The sequence below is a fragment of the Heteronotia binoei genome, chromosome 1, assembly GCF_032191835.1.
Source record: "Heteronotia binoei isolate CCM8104 ecotype False Entrance Well chromosome 1, APGP_CSIRO_Hbin_v1, whole genome shotgun sequence".
Taxonomy (NCBI): Eukaryota; Metazoa; Chordata; class Lepidosauria; order Squamata; family Gekkonidae; genus Heteronotia; species Heteronotia binoei.
Window position 1 is genome coordinate 16793007 of NC_083223.1, and position 13736 is coordinate 16806742.

Sequence of the window (13736 nt, forward strand, 5' to 3'; positions counted from 1 at the left end):
CACACAATACCTTGACCAGATCGTCAAAGAAGCCGCCTGTCAGATCGTCTTTGAGTTGATCTTAACATGTATGAAGAAGAGAAGGGCTGGTTTTTATAGCCTGCTCTTCTCTAAAGGTACAGGTAGTCCCTTGTGCAAGCACCAGTCGTTTCCAACTCCTGGGTTACGTCGCATCAGGATGTTTTCACGGCAGACTTTTTTACATGGTGGTTTGCCATTGCCTTCCCCAGTCATGTACGCTTTCCCGCAGCAAGCTGGGGACTCATTTTACCGAGCTCAGAAGGGTGGAAGGTTGAGTCAACCTTGAGCCAGCTACCTGAACCCAGCTTCCGCCGGGATTGAACTCAGGTCGCGAGCAGAGAGCTTGGACTGCAGTACTGCAGCTTTACCAACTCTGCGCCATGGAGCTGCTGCTCTTGTCTGCCTTGCCTCAAAACAGTTTACAGTCACCTTCCCTTCCTCTCCCCCCAACAGGTGCTTTGTGAGGCAGGTGGGGCTGAGAGAGTTCTGAGGGACTGGCTGAAGGTCACCCAGCTGGCTGCATGTGGAGGAGAAGCGGGGAATCAAACCTGGTTCTCCGAATTAGAGTCCGCAACTCTTAACCACTACACCATACTAGCTCTCAGTATCCAGTGATTCTGAAGGCAGTATCGTCGGATGAGCCGCCAAGTGCTTCGATTTTCATCTACAACAAAATGTTGGAGCCCTCACTTGGATGACCCGGGCTGGCCTGATCTCGTCACGTCTCAGATATGAAGCAGGGTCGGCCCTGGCTAATATTTGGATGGGAGACTTCCAAGGAACACCAAGGTCACCAAGGTTGGATGGGAGACTTCCAAGGAACACCAAGGTTGGATGGGAGACTTCCAAGGAACACCAAGGTCACCAAGGTTGGATGGGAGACTTCCAAGGAACACCAAGGTTGGATGGGAGACTTCCAAGGAACACCAAGGTCACCAAGGTTGGATGGGAGTTTTCCAAGGAACACCAAGGTTGGATGGGAGACTTCCAAGGAACACCAAGGTTGGATGGGAGTCTTCCAAGGAACACCAAGGTCACCAAGGTTGGATGGGAGACTTCCAAGGAACACCAAGGTTGGATGGGAGACTTCCAAGGAACACCAAGGTCACCAAGGTTGGATGGGAGACTTCCAAGGAACACCAAGGTTGGATGGGAGACTTCCAAGGAACACCAAGGTCACCAAGGTTGGATGGGAGACTTCCAAGGAACACCAAGGTTGGATGGGAGACTTCCAAGGAACACCAAGGTTGGATGGGAGACTTCCAAGGAACACCAAGGTCACCAAGGTTGGATGGGAGACTTCCAAGGAACACCAAGGTTGGATGGGAGACTTCCAAGGAACACCAAGGTCACCAAGGTTGGATGAAGTCTTCCAAGGAACACCAAGGTGTGTGGCCTCATATGCAAAGGAGCTCCTGCTAGAATCCCACCCCTGGCGACAACAACAAAAACAAGTAGTTGAACCCTGTGCAAATTCGGACTAACAGTTAGTTTGGCTGCGCTTTTCTTGTTGTTGTGACTCTTTTTTATAGTTTGATAGCACTTAATATATTTCAGCTTGTTAGAAGCCAAACTGGGTAATATTACCTGGTGACTGGAGGGCAGGCATCTCACCTCAGCAGTTTCCTGTTAGCTCGTCATAAGGTCATTTTCTTCCAGTTGTAGTCCTTTTCTTGAGGGGCTACATTTGATTCATTTGAATCGTGGCCCTGAAAGAGAGTGTTATGGGCATGGTGGACTGCCAAAAAGACAACTCAGTGGGTTTCAGATCAAATCAAGCCTAGAAGTTAGACCCTCCCTAGATGTTAAACTGGCACCATTGTACTTTTGGTCACATTATGAGAAAGCAAGACTCACTGGAGAAGACAATGATACTGGGAAACATTGAAGGCACAGGAAAAGAGGAAGACCCAGGGGTGGAATACTAGCAGGAGCTCCTTTGCATATTAGGCCGCACACCCCTGATGTAGCCAATCCTCCAAGAGTTTACAAAAAAAGAGCCTTGTAAGCTCTTGGAGGATTGGCTACATCAGGCATGTGTGGCCTAATATGCAAAGGAGCTCCTGATAGAATTCCACCCCTGGAGAAGACCCAACATGAGGTTGAAGCCACTGCCTTCAGTCTATAAGACCTGAGCAGGGCTGTTAATAATAGGACATTTTGGAGGATGTTAATTCACAGAGTCTTCATAAATCCGAAACAACTTGGTGTCACATAACACTCATAAGCACACACACACACACACAAATTTATCTGAAGTGCATAGTTGTGTTGGCCCTTTACCCAGTTTTACTTCTGTTGACAGTTGACCTAGTGCATCATCTAAAATCAACCTCCAGCTTTGATGATAAAGAAGACTGTTCCGTTTCACTTTTTGCTCTCTGCCTTTCAAGGAACACACGTTTTCTTTTAATCGGGAGTGGAAGAAATTCAGAAGATATGTAGAAAAAGAGTGGAAAATAAAAGGACATTGGACAATTTTTGAAGATTAAGACCTTTAAGACAAGAATATAACTTTTGAAGGGGGGATCTTTTTCTTAATCAATTTTTGTTTTTTCTTGATAGTTAAAGGTACCTTTAATATCTGTTTTTTTTTAAAAAAAAAAAATAACACTGGCGGGGGTCAATTATTGGGGGGAGGGGTGGGAGAAAAGTAAGATGTGGGGTAGAATGATGTTTTTTTTTTTATCTTAAGCTTTTTATAAGTTGTAGATATAGTTCTACTACCATATGTTACTAATAAAAATTGAGATGGGTTAAAAAAAAGGAACACACGTTTTCTGATGGCTGCCTGGGAAATTAGGGGCTTCGATGCACTCAAAGGGAAATTGCCTTTCTCTCCCCGCTCCCTGCTTTCTTGGTCTGAGTAGTTGGTTTGACGTAATGTGAAATTTGTTCTGCACCGTCTAATCTAATGAAGTCTGCCTCACCTGTATATTATTTTAAGACTTCTGCTGGTTTGAAACCTTAGGATGGGGGTGTCGAACTCATTTATTATAGGGACCGGATCTGCATAAAGGAGACCTTGTCGGGCTGGGCCATGTGTGTACCTATTTAAGATTAGGTCGCGGAGGTGTAAATTTTATAAAGAACACAAACATACACACACACACATATATAACATGCTTAAAAGTTAGCACTCAGTAGTCTTAAGGATGCTTTCTTTGTATTTCTCCGATGGGATCCGGGGAACTGGGCAAAGGAAGCTCTGGCTCCTTCCTTCCTTCCCCCAGGGGACAAGGATAGGGAGGAGCCTCAGCCAATAGAAGGAAGAGAGGCTTGGCTCAGTAGCTCTGCTGTGTGATTGACAGAGCTTGGCAAAGCAAGCTCTGCCCCTCCCCCGTAGCTCCTGTGCAGCTGAGCAGGCCTGGCAAAGCAAGCTGTGATGGAGAAGGAAGCAAGAGAGAGGGAGAAGGAAGCAGGTGACAGCCAGTTGCTCGGGGGCCTGATAGGAGCCCCCTGGGGGCCTCATTTGGCCCCTGGGCTGCATGTTTGACACCTCTGCCTTCGGACTTCCCCTGCTGTGTCTTCAAATGAATCTTTCTAATTTCGCCCCATTTCCCCCTTTTAAAAACTGAACATCCTGCAAGATTCGTTATTGGGAAATCAAGAGCTGTCTTGCTATTTTATGACTTCAGCAGCTCTTAATAAGAGGTATATCACCCTACCACAATATGTACCTAAGAAGATGAGTCTATGCAAATTGAGCACCAGGTGGAAAATTCACAGAGAAGAACTACTTTCTTCTCCAAGAGAAGCCCTTGGTAGGCAGTCGTGTACAGTTCTGGTCACCGCACCTCAAAAAGGATATTATAGCTTTGGAAAAAGTCCAGAAAAGGGCAACTGGAATGATTAAAGGTTTGGAACACTTTCCCTATGAAGAAAGGTTGAAACGCTTGGAGCTCTTTAGCTTGGAGAGATATCAACTGCGGGGTGACATGATAGAGGTTTACAAGATTATGCATGGGATGGAGAAAGTAGAGAAAGAAGTCCTTTTCTCCCTTTCTCACAATACAAGGACTCGTGGGCATTCAATGAAATTTCTGAGCAGTCGGGTTGGAAGGGATAAAAGGAAGTCCTTCACCCAAAGGGTGATTAACGTGTGGAATTCACTGCCACAGGAGGTGGTGGCGGCTACAAGCATAGCCAGCTTCAAGAGGGGGTTGGGTAAAAATATGGAGCAGAGGTCCATCTGTGGCTATTAGCTACAGCGCATTGTTGGAACTGTCTGAGGCAGTGATGCTCTGTATGCTTGGTGCTTGAGGGGGGGAGGGGGCAAAGTTGTGAACCTCCTGATGGCACTTGGGTTTTTTTGGCCAATGTGTGACACAGAGTGTTGGACTGGATGGGCCCTTGGCCTGATCCAGCATGGCTTCTCTTATGTTCTTATGGAGGATTCAGTATCTGGAATGCATTGACGTATGAATCTTGTCTCCTGCAATGCTACATTCAGACATCTCAGTAAACCATGGCTTGATTAAAGACACAGTTTAGTTCAGGGGACCTAAATGTCGTGCCAGTGCCACAGAACTCACTGCCAACTTTCCAGGTGCTATCGAGTGCTTTTAGAGCAGGGGTGGCCAAACTGTGGCTCAGGAGCCACATGTGGCTCTTCCACATGTATTGTGTGGCTCTCAAAGCCCCCCTTCCATCAGCTGGCTTGGAGTAGGCATTTGTCTCTTTAAATTACTTCTCCAAGCCAAGCCAGCCGGTGGCTTGGAGAATGCATTTAAAGTTAAAGTTGCTTTCTTTCCACCTCTCCCTTCCTCCTTCCTTCCTTCCCGCCTGCTCTCAAACATCCGATATTCATGTCTTGCGGCTCTCAAGCATTTGACGTTTATTCTTTGTAGCTCCTGCATTAAGGAAGTTTGGCCACCCCTGTTTTAGAGGGTGGGTGGGGCCTGGGGCCTTTGCCCGGCAGGGCTCTTAACTGGCCACTTGGAGGTCTGACTGGCAGATTATTAAAAAGTTGCTTCAGTGGCTACTCGCCACCACAGTGCAAAAACATTCTTTGAATATTGGCTGTATGTATGCAAGGAAGTGTTTTCACGCAATGCGTTTGTTTAAAGAGGCATCCAATTAAACAGAGCTTCAGCCTGAAGTACTGAGAGGGGTGCATGATATCTCTCCAGGACAGTTCGTTTTGGAACTTGCGCCCCCCCACCCTGTGTTGGCATTCCAAAGGCGCTCACAGGGGACCCCTGGTTAGTTGCTCTGAGAGTTAAATCTGCAGGTCTCTTCTCACTTCTGCAAGGGCGCAAGTCAGGGGTGGCCAAATTGTGGCTTGGGAGCAACATGTGGCTCTTTCACACATATTGTGTGGCTCTCAAAGCCCCCACTGCCCTGTTGACTGGCTTGGAAAAGGCATTTGTCTCTTTAAATCACTTTTCCAAGCCAAGCCAGCCGGAGGCTTGGAGAATTATCAAATGTCTTCGTGTACAATATCAATATGTGATAAAGAAAGGACTGATGAATTCCAACAAGAAAGCATTTAATAAGCCTGCATGCCTTCCTTCCTTCCTTCCTTCCTTCCTTCCTTCCTTCCTTCCTTCCTTCCTTCCTTCCTTCCTTCCTTCCTTCCTTCCTTCCTTCCTTCCTTCCTTCCTTCCTTCCTTCCTACCTACCTACCTACCTACCTACCTACCTACCAGAAGCCATGTTGGATCAGGTCAATGGCCCATCCAGTCCAACAGTGGCCAAAAAACCCAAGTGCCATCAGGAGTCCACCAGTGGGGCTAAAAGCCCTTCCACTGTACAACGCCCCCCCCCAAGCACAAGAATACAGAGCATCACTGCCCCAGACAGAGAGTTCCTTCTATACCTTGTGGCTAATAGCCACTGATGGAACTCTGCTCCATATGCTTATCCATTCTCCTCTTGAAGCTGTCTATGCTTGTAGCCGCCACCCCCTCCTGTGGCAGTGAATTTGGGTGAAGAAGTCCTCCCTCCGATGTTCATGTCTTGTGGCTCTCAAACACCTGACATTTACTCTATGTTGCTCTTACATTAAGCAAGTTTGGTCACCCCTGGTGCAAGTGGACAGTTGGGAGTAGGTGCCTCATCAGGTATACTAGCCATGAACTTTCTGTTTGTCACATGCCTACAGTTAGCTGTTTGTGGCACGCTGATTGCCTGGAAGGAAGCCAGAGGAAGGGGGATTAGCTTTCTTCTAGCTGAGTAATGCTTTCCTGCCATTTACCGGGGGGACAATTCTTACTTGCTTTCGGCAGGTTGATATTTATAAACTTCAAGTTTCCATTTTTAGTTGAATGTTCTGATGAATAATTTAAGTTCAGCGATTTAGGAAGACAGAACTGCTTTCTTAAACTCTAAATTTTTAAAGCCATTTAAGTTGAAAACAATACATGGCTTTGAAAGGTTTTTCAACTTATCAGTGGCTCGAAGGTAAGAATATAAGAAAAGTAACGAGTACGCAAGACAAAACAAAAAAAGTTTTCACCTGCTGGCACAAGACACCGATAGAGAGAGGCGGACAGATCTCCCTGGAGAGAAAGTTCTAAGTTTAGCCATGACTAAGAAAGCGCTTTCTCAGGTTCACCTCCCATCTAACCTCAGATGGCAGGAGCAACCAAAGCAGGGCCTCCAGGGGATTGGGTTGTATAGGAAAAGAAAGTAATATAACATAGGAAGAGCCCTGCTGGATCAGAGCAGTGTTCCATCTAGTCCAGCATCTTTCTCATACAGTGGCCAACCAGTTCCTCTGGAGGGCCAACAACAGGGCAGAGAAACTGAGACCTTCATGAGAACATCAGAAGAGCCCTGCTGGATCAGAGCAGTGGTCCATTTAGTCCAGCATCCTGCCTCACACAGTGGCCAACCAGTTCCTCTGGAGGGCCAGCAACAGGGCAAAGAGACTGAAGCCTTCATGAGAACATCAGAAAAGCCCTGCTGGATGAGACCAGTCGTCCATATAGTCAAGCAATCCTGCCTCATACAGTGGCCAACCAGTTCCTCTAGAGGACCAGCAACAGGGCAAAGAGACTGAAGCCTTCATGAGAACATCAGAAGAGCCCTGGATGAGACCAGTCGTCCATCTAGTCCAGCATCCTGTATCACACAGGGGCCAGTCAGTTCCTCTGGAGGACCAATTACAGGGTGTTAGAGGCTAAGGCCTTCCCCTGATGTTGCTTCCTGGCTCTGGGATTCAGAGGTTCTCCTCAGTCACCACGGCGAGTAGCCACTGATAAACCTCTCCTCCATGAATTTCCCTTTAAAGCTCTTTATTCCCGTGGCCACCACTGCATCCTCTGGCAGTGAATTCCATATTTTAATCACTCTCTGTTTAAAGAAGGATTTTCCTTGGTCCTTATTGAATCTGCTGCCCATCAACTTCATTGGATACCCACAAGTTCTAGTATTTTGCGGAACGTAAAAGAAGTTCTCTTTGGCAGCCGATGCATAATTTTATAACATTCTATCATGTCCTCCTTAGTTTTGTCTCTACTGAAATAAGAACAATATAAGGAAAGTTGTATTGGGTTGGACTGAAGGACCTGCACCCTTTTTCTCCACAGTGGTTAACCAGGTGTCCAAGAAGCTCCCAAGCAGGGAGGGCAAAAGGTCTCTGTTACACTCCAGCAGGGCATTTTTTTGTAGCAGGAGCTCCTTTGCATATTAGGCCACACCCCTCTGATGTAGCCAATCCTCCGAGAGCTTACAGGGCTCTCGGTACAGGGCCTACTGTAAGATCCAGGAGGATTGTCTACCTCAGGGAGGTGTGGCCTAATATGCAAAGGAGGTCCCGCTACAAAAAAAGCCCTGCCTTCCAGCAGTTGGTATCCAGGGATATATGCTTCCAGGTATGGAGACTTCATTAAGTCAGCTTGGCTAACTGATGGACCAGGAATTGTTTTACTCCTTTTTAAAAACCACCTGTAGTATAACTGCATCTCTTGGCAATGAATCTCACAACTTAAGTGTGTGAAGAAATACTCTTCTTTGTCTTGAATTTTTGCCCATCAATTTCATTGGGTATCCCTACATTCTGGTATCTTTAAAAAAAAAGAAAAAAGATAAAGGTAGTAGTCCCCTGTGCAAGCACCAGTCATTTCCAATTCTGGGGTGACATCACATCATGATGTTTTCACGGCAGTCTTTTTACAGGATGGTTTGCCATCGCCTTCCCCAGTCCTCTACACTTTCCCCCCAGCAAGCTGGGGACTCATTTTACCGACCTCGGAAGGGTGGAAGGCTGAGTCAACCTCGAACCAGCTACCTGAACCCAGCTACCGCGGGGATCGAACTCTGGTCGTGAGCAGAGGTTAGGACTGCAGTACTGCAGCTTTACCACTCTGTGCCACAGGGCTCAGGAGAAGATAAAGGTGCTATCTCCTTTCTCCTCCACAGTATGCAATCTCTTACTACTGTCCTCTCTCCCGCCCTTCATGCTTTCCCCCAAAACTCTTTAGCCTTTCCTTAGGAGGAAGATATCCCATCCCTATGGTAATTTTGCTTGTATCCTTTTCAGTTCCAGTATTCTTCTTTTGAAATGGCCACACAACAGCACACGCTACAGAATTATACACCGTATTAAAAAAGCAGCTGAACTTTAGATCTACATAAAAGTATTATGGCGCTGCTCATTTTGTTTTCAAACCTTTTCCCTAACGACTCCTGGAACATAATTTGCTTTTTTTTCCACTGCTGCTACACAGTAAATCAACATTCTCAGGACCTTTGAGTGAGAGACATTATCAAAAGCTTTTTGGAAGTCTAAATATTTAATACTGATTGAAGCACCCTTATCCACACGCTTACTGAAAAACACCAAAAGGTTAATCGAGCGAGACTTTGCAGATGCCGTGGTGACACTTCTTCAGCAAATCTTGTTCCTCTGTGTCAGGGGGGGCCAGTCTTGCTTAACGTAAGAGCCACATAAAAGTCAGATGTTTGAGAGCTGCAAGACTTGAACGTCAGAGGTTTGAGGGAAGGGAGGGAAGGAAGGTAGGCAGGAAGGAAATAGATGGGGAGGGAGGGTGGGAAGAAAGCAACCTAACTTTAAATGCATTCTCCAAGCCAGCCAATGGGGTTGTGGGGGCTTCAAGAACCACACATTATGTGTGAAGTAGCCACATGTGGCTCCCGAGCCACAGTTTGGCCACCCCTGCTCTATATGTTTAATATTTCTATCTTTTTTTCATGGTTTTCTTCAATTTACTTGGGCCCAGATTTAGGCTGCTCCGATTGTAACTTCCAAGATTTCCCTTGCATCCCTTTAAAAAAGCAAACTGATGATACAATTGCTGTTTTCCAGCCCTTTGATTGCAGATTGCACCTTACCGCTTGGAGTTCACCCGTTTCATGCACGAATTCTTTAAGAACCCTTAGGCTATATGACTTATGGACCCAGTTACTAAATTGTGAGGGTTTTTTTTTAAAATTTGCAAGTTATCCCTAATAATTTTGCTCATTTTAATTGGTGCTCTAGGAAAAGATCTGTATCTGTTCCAGTATTCACAGTTAACTCACGGCTTTCTTCGATCCTGCAGCCGAAGTCTGCATTTGTGTTGGAGACTGGCGTACACATTCTTCTACGAGTCTGAAGATCTTTACAGATGTTAAGAGGTTGTTGAGGCTGGGGGACCAGTTTAGGATAGTCTCCCTCTGGAGGGCTGTAGCCCTTAAAAGATTTTTGAATGCTCTATAGCAGGGGTGTCAAACACGCGGCCTGGGCAGAATCAGGGCCCTAGAGGTCTCCTATCAGGCCCCCGAGCAACTGGCTGTCATCTGCTTCCTTCTCCCTCTCTCTTTCTTGCTTCTGCATACGGCTTGTTTTGCCAGGCTTGCTCAATTGCACAGGAGCTACAGAGCAAAGCCTCTATTTTCTCCATTGGCTGAGGCTCCTCCCTTGGGGAGGAAGAGGGGGAATAGCTTGCTTTACCGGGCCCTCTCAGTTGCACAGCAGAGCTACTGATCCAAGCCTCTCTTCCTTCTGTTGGTTGAGGCTCCTCCCCCTCCTGGTCCCCTGGGGAAGGAAGGAAAGAGCCAGAGCTTCTTTTGCTCAGTTCCCTGGATCCCATGGGAGGAATACAAAGAAAGCACCTTTAAGACCAACGAGTGCTATTGTTTTAAGCATGTTTGAAGGTGGGTTTTTTTTAAAAACAAACATTTAATTGTGTTTGTGTCCTTTATAAAGTTTATATTTCTGCTACCTAATTTTAAATAGGTATACACATGGCCTGGCCCAACAAGGTCTCATTGATGTCTGATCCGGCCTTCATAACAAACGAGTTTGGCATCGCTGCTCTGTAGGAAACGATGGTATAATACGAAGGAAGCTTTCTTTGATGCCCTGTTTTAGGTGTGGAATGAGGGTGCAAAGGAGCAATTGAGTCTCTGTCAGCCATTGCTTTGTTGGGCGCTTGCTCCTTGGTTTGTTGAAGAATGTAAGACTTCAAGGTCAGAAGCAACTACTTCTCATAGTCCCTTGGGTGAGTTTGATCCGCTGTCCTTTGAGATTATGGAAGCTGCCCTGTGTGAACTCAAGCTTTCGCCGGCATGGGACTTGAAGGTTAGCCTTTCGTGAGCTTGGTGAATTTTTGGCTAAAGTCAGACTGTCTGTATACTTTGAAACCCCAGTTGGAGCACTGATTTCTCCCATTTGCGCTTGTAATTCTCTACTTTGAGTCAGAAGTGCGGTTTGCAGGATATGCTCGAACCACTGTGCGCCTAGGTGTGTCGCAAGTATTATTTAAGCGTGGTGTAAAATAAAACTGCTGGTTGGCCGTGGTTCGTTTCCGTGATTTGTCATGTTCCCTGCTCCAGTTTTATAGCATCCCAATTTCATAGCATGAGAAGAAGTTAACCCATTTTAAAAAAAAATGTTCTCTTTTAGGAAGTGAAGAAGGAGCCAGAACCTAAAGACGAGAGCTTGCCCGTCAAAAGAGAGAGGCATGGAAACGTCGCCAGCCTTGTCCAGCGCATGAGCACGTATGGGATTCCAACAGGAGCCTTCCAACCCCCTTCCCAGTCCAAAGGCTTCCGAAGGAGTACGTAGCGTTTTCCTTGGTAGTGAAACCACTCCGTTATCCTCCCCTTTGTTTCAGTCCTAGATGGTGTCAGAGGCTGTTTTTTAGAGCAGTGGTCCCCAACCTTTTGGGCCCCGGGACTGGCCCCAGGGCTGGCAGGGTGGGGGCATCCAATTGGTCTCCCCCCTGCCCCCCACAGCGTTTCCTCCTCCCTCCTTCACCCCCCCGCAGCCTCGCCACCCCCCCCCCCCCGCGCAGCCTCGCAGCTTCCTCCTCCCGTTTTCCTCCCCCTGTTTCCTCCTCCCTCCTTTGCCCCCCAACAGCCTTGCCTCCTCCCCCTCCCCTCACTTTCACCATTTTAAGGCTGGGGAAGGGGCCGTGAAGCACATCCCAGGCCGACCCCCCCCCCCCCCCGCCGATCAGCTGATGGGGTGGGAAAACCACTGCAGCAGCAGCGAGCAATGCTGTCCTTGTCTCCTTCCCCTTCCCCGGCCTTAAAATGGTGAAAACGGGGGGAAGAGAAGGTGCTGTGGGGGGGGGGGGGCAAGGCTGCGTGGGGTGTGTGTGTGCGGTGAGGCTGCACGGCCCATTGCAAACAGGCCGCGGCCTGGTACTAGTCCCCGCCCCGGGGGTTGGCGACCCCTGTCTTATAGGGCTTTTGCAGCGGGGTGGAAAGTGTGCCCGCATAGACTTAAATTTATCTGCAGAGTTACGAATGGAGACATTAAAAGCCGGAGTTGCCATAATTCTAGCATGCGTCCAGGGGGTTCAGAAATGGCCTCATCTCACACATTTGCATTTTATAAGAAAGTAATATTAACAGGATACAATTCTTGTAGAAGAAGAAGACTGTAGAGTTATACCCCACCCGTCTCTCTGATCAGGGTCTCAGAGTGGCTCACAATCTCTTTTACCTTATTCCCCCACAACAGACACCTTGTGAGGTAGGTGGGGCTGAGAGGGCTCTCACAGCAGCTGTCCTTTCTGAGACTCTGAGAGTATAGGGCGGGATATAAATCCAATATCATCTTCCTTTCCTTTCCTTTCCTTTCCTTTCCTTTCCTTTCCTTTCCTTTCCTTTCCTTTCCTTTCCTTTCCTTTCCTTTCCTTTCCTTTCCTTTCCTTTCCTTTCCTTTCCTTTCCTTTCCTTTCCTTTCCTTTCCTTTCCTTTCCTTTCCTTTCCTTTCCTTTCCTTTCCTTTCCTTTCCCCTCCCCACAACAGACACCCTGTGAGGCAGGTGGGGCTGCGAGAGCTCTCCCAGAACTGCTCTTGAGCAGAACAGCATTGAGAGAACTTGCGGCTGACCCAGGGTCACACCAGCAGGTGTATGTGGAGGAGCGAGGAATCAAAGAGAATCAAACCCGGTTCTCCCAGATAAGAGACTAAATAGCAATAACAAGTTAAGTTTATAGGTCAACATATGTTAGAATTTAATTATGGGGAAAAGCAAAGGAGCAATAAATATATCAAAGTACGAATGTGTAGAAGTATCTTTAATCATTAAGAGTAATTGTGGCTCTGTTGTTATGCTCCATTCATCTGTCAAGCAGGGAGTTAGCTCATAGCATCCTTTCCTTTGAGGTGGGGTGCAGTTTGGCTGCCCACCTGGATCTGTTTTTGTTAAGATTTTGCAGCATACCTCAGGGGGTACCCCTGCATTTGTTTGTTTATCTACGTGCCCTCAAGTTCACAGCTGACAGGGCAACCCAGTGTTTAGGATTTACCATTGCCTGCCTCTGCATAACAATCCTGAACTTCTGACAAGATATGACTAGCCTTGGCCATCTAGATGAAGGCCCCTAGATTTATAGATAGAACAGAAGACGTAGACCAGGGGTTGCCAAACTGTAGCTCAGGAGCCACACGAGGCTCTTTCACACACACACCCCTTGTTGGCTGCTTGGAGAAGGCATTTCTCTCTTAATCACTTCTCAAGAATGCATATAAAGTTTAAAGCTGCTTTCTTTCCACATCTCCCTCCCCCCATCTATTTCCTTCCTTCCTTCCTTCCTCCCTCCCTCCCTCCCTCCCTCCCTCCCTCCCTCCCTCCCTTCCTTCCTTCCTTCCTTCCTTCCTTCCTTCCTTCCTTCCTTCCTTCCTTCCTTCCTTCCTTCCTTCCTCCCCTCCCTCCCTTCCCCCTCCCCCATCTATTTGTTTGCTTCCTTCCTTTCTTGCGGCTCTCAAAATGTCTGACATTTAATGTTTGGCCACCCCTGATTTAGGACCCTTCTCAAGTTCTTCTCAGTTCTTCTGTAGATTGGATCTTGTTCCGAAGAGCAATCAGAATAGGGGAAGGACCAGGATTTAACTGCAAAATCTGCCTTAAGAGGATTTCATGAAACTATTCCGTATAAAGCAGTTTGCGCAGTATTCTCATCGGCTGATCTGTTTTGGTTCCTTTGCGCTGACGCGTTTCTCCCTTTCGATAGAATCCAAAAAGCGGCAGTGCAAAGTTATGTTCGAGTACACTCCTCAAAACGAGGACGAGTTGGAGCTGAAACTCGGAGACGTTATCGACATTCATGAAGAGGTGAGCCATTCTGCACATGGGCATTTTACTACAATAAAAAATCTTTCTTGCAGGGAAAAAAATACAGGATAAAATACAGTCCAACTAACCTGAATGGGATGAATGCTGTGGGTCTCCTAATTTAGCATTAGAAAAAAGTTGCAAAACGACATATTTAGAATATGTGCTTCGTAGCTGCAGGAGAATTAACACAGAA

At 47.0% G+C, this 13736-nt stretch overlaps 1 protein-coding gene across 1 annotated transcript in view; it reads left to right on the forward strand.

Annotated features, from left to right (window-relative positions):
- CD2AP (CD2 associated protein) overlaps positions 1-13736 on the forward strand; it is a 160809-nt gene that overhangs the window by 85982 nt on the left and 61091 nt on the right. The window contains exons 3-4 of the mRNA XM_060231337.1: positions 10881-11030; positions 13440-13540. Coding sequence (XP_060087320.1) covers positions 10881-11030; positions 13440-13540 — 251 coding nt within the window. The remainder of the gene's footprint in view (positions 1-10880; positions 11031-13439; positions 13541-13736) is intronic.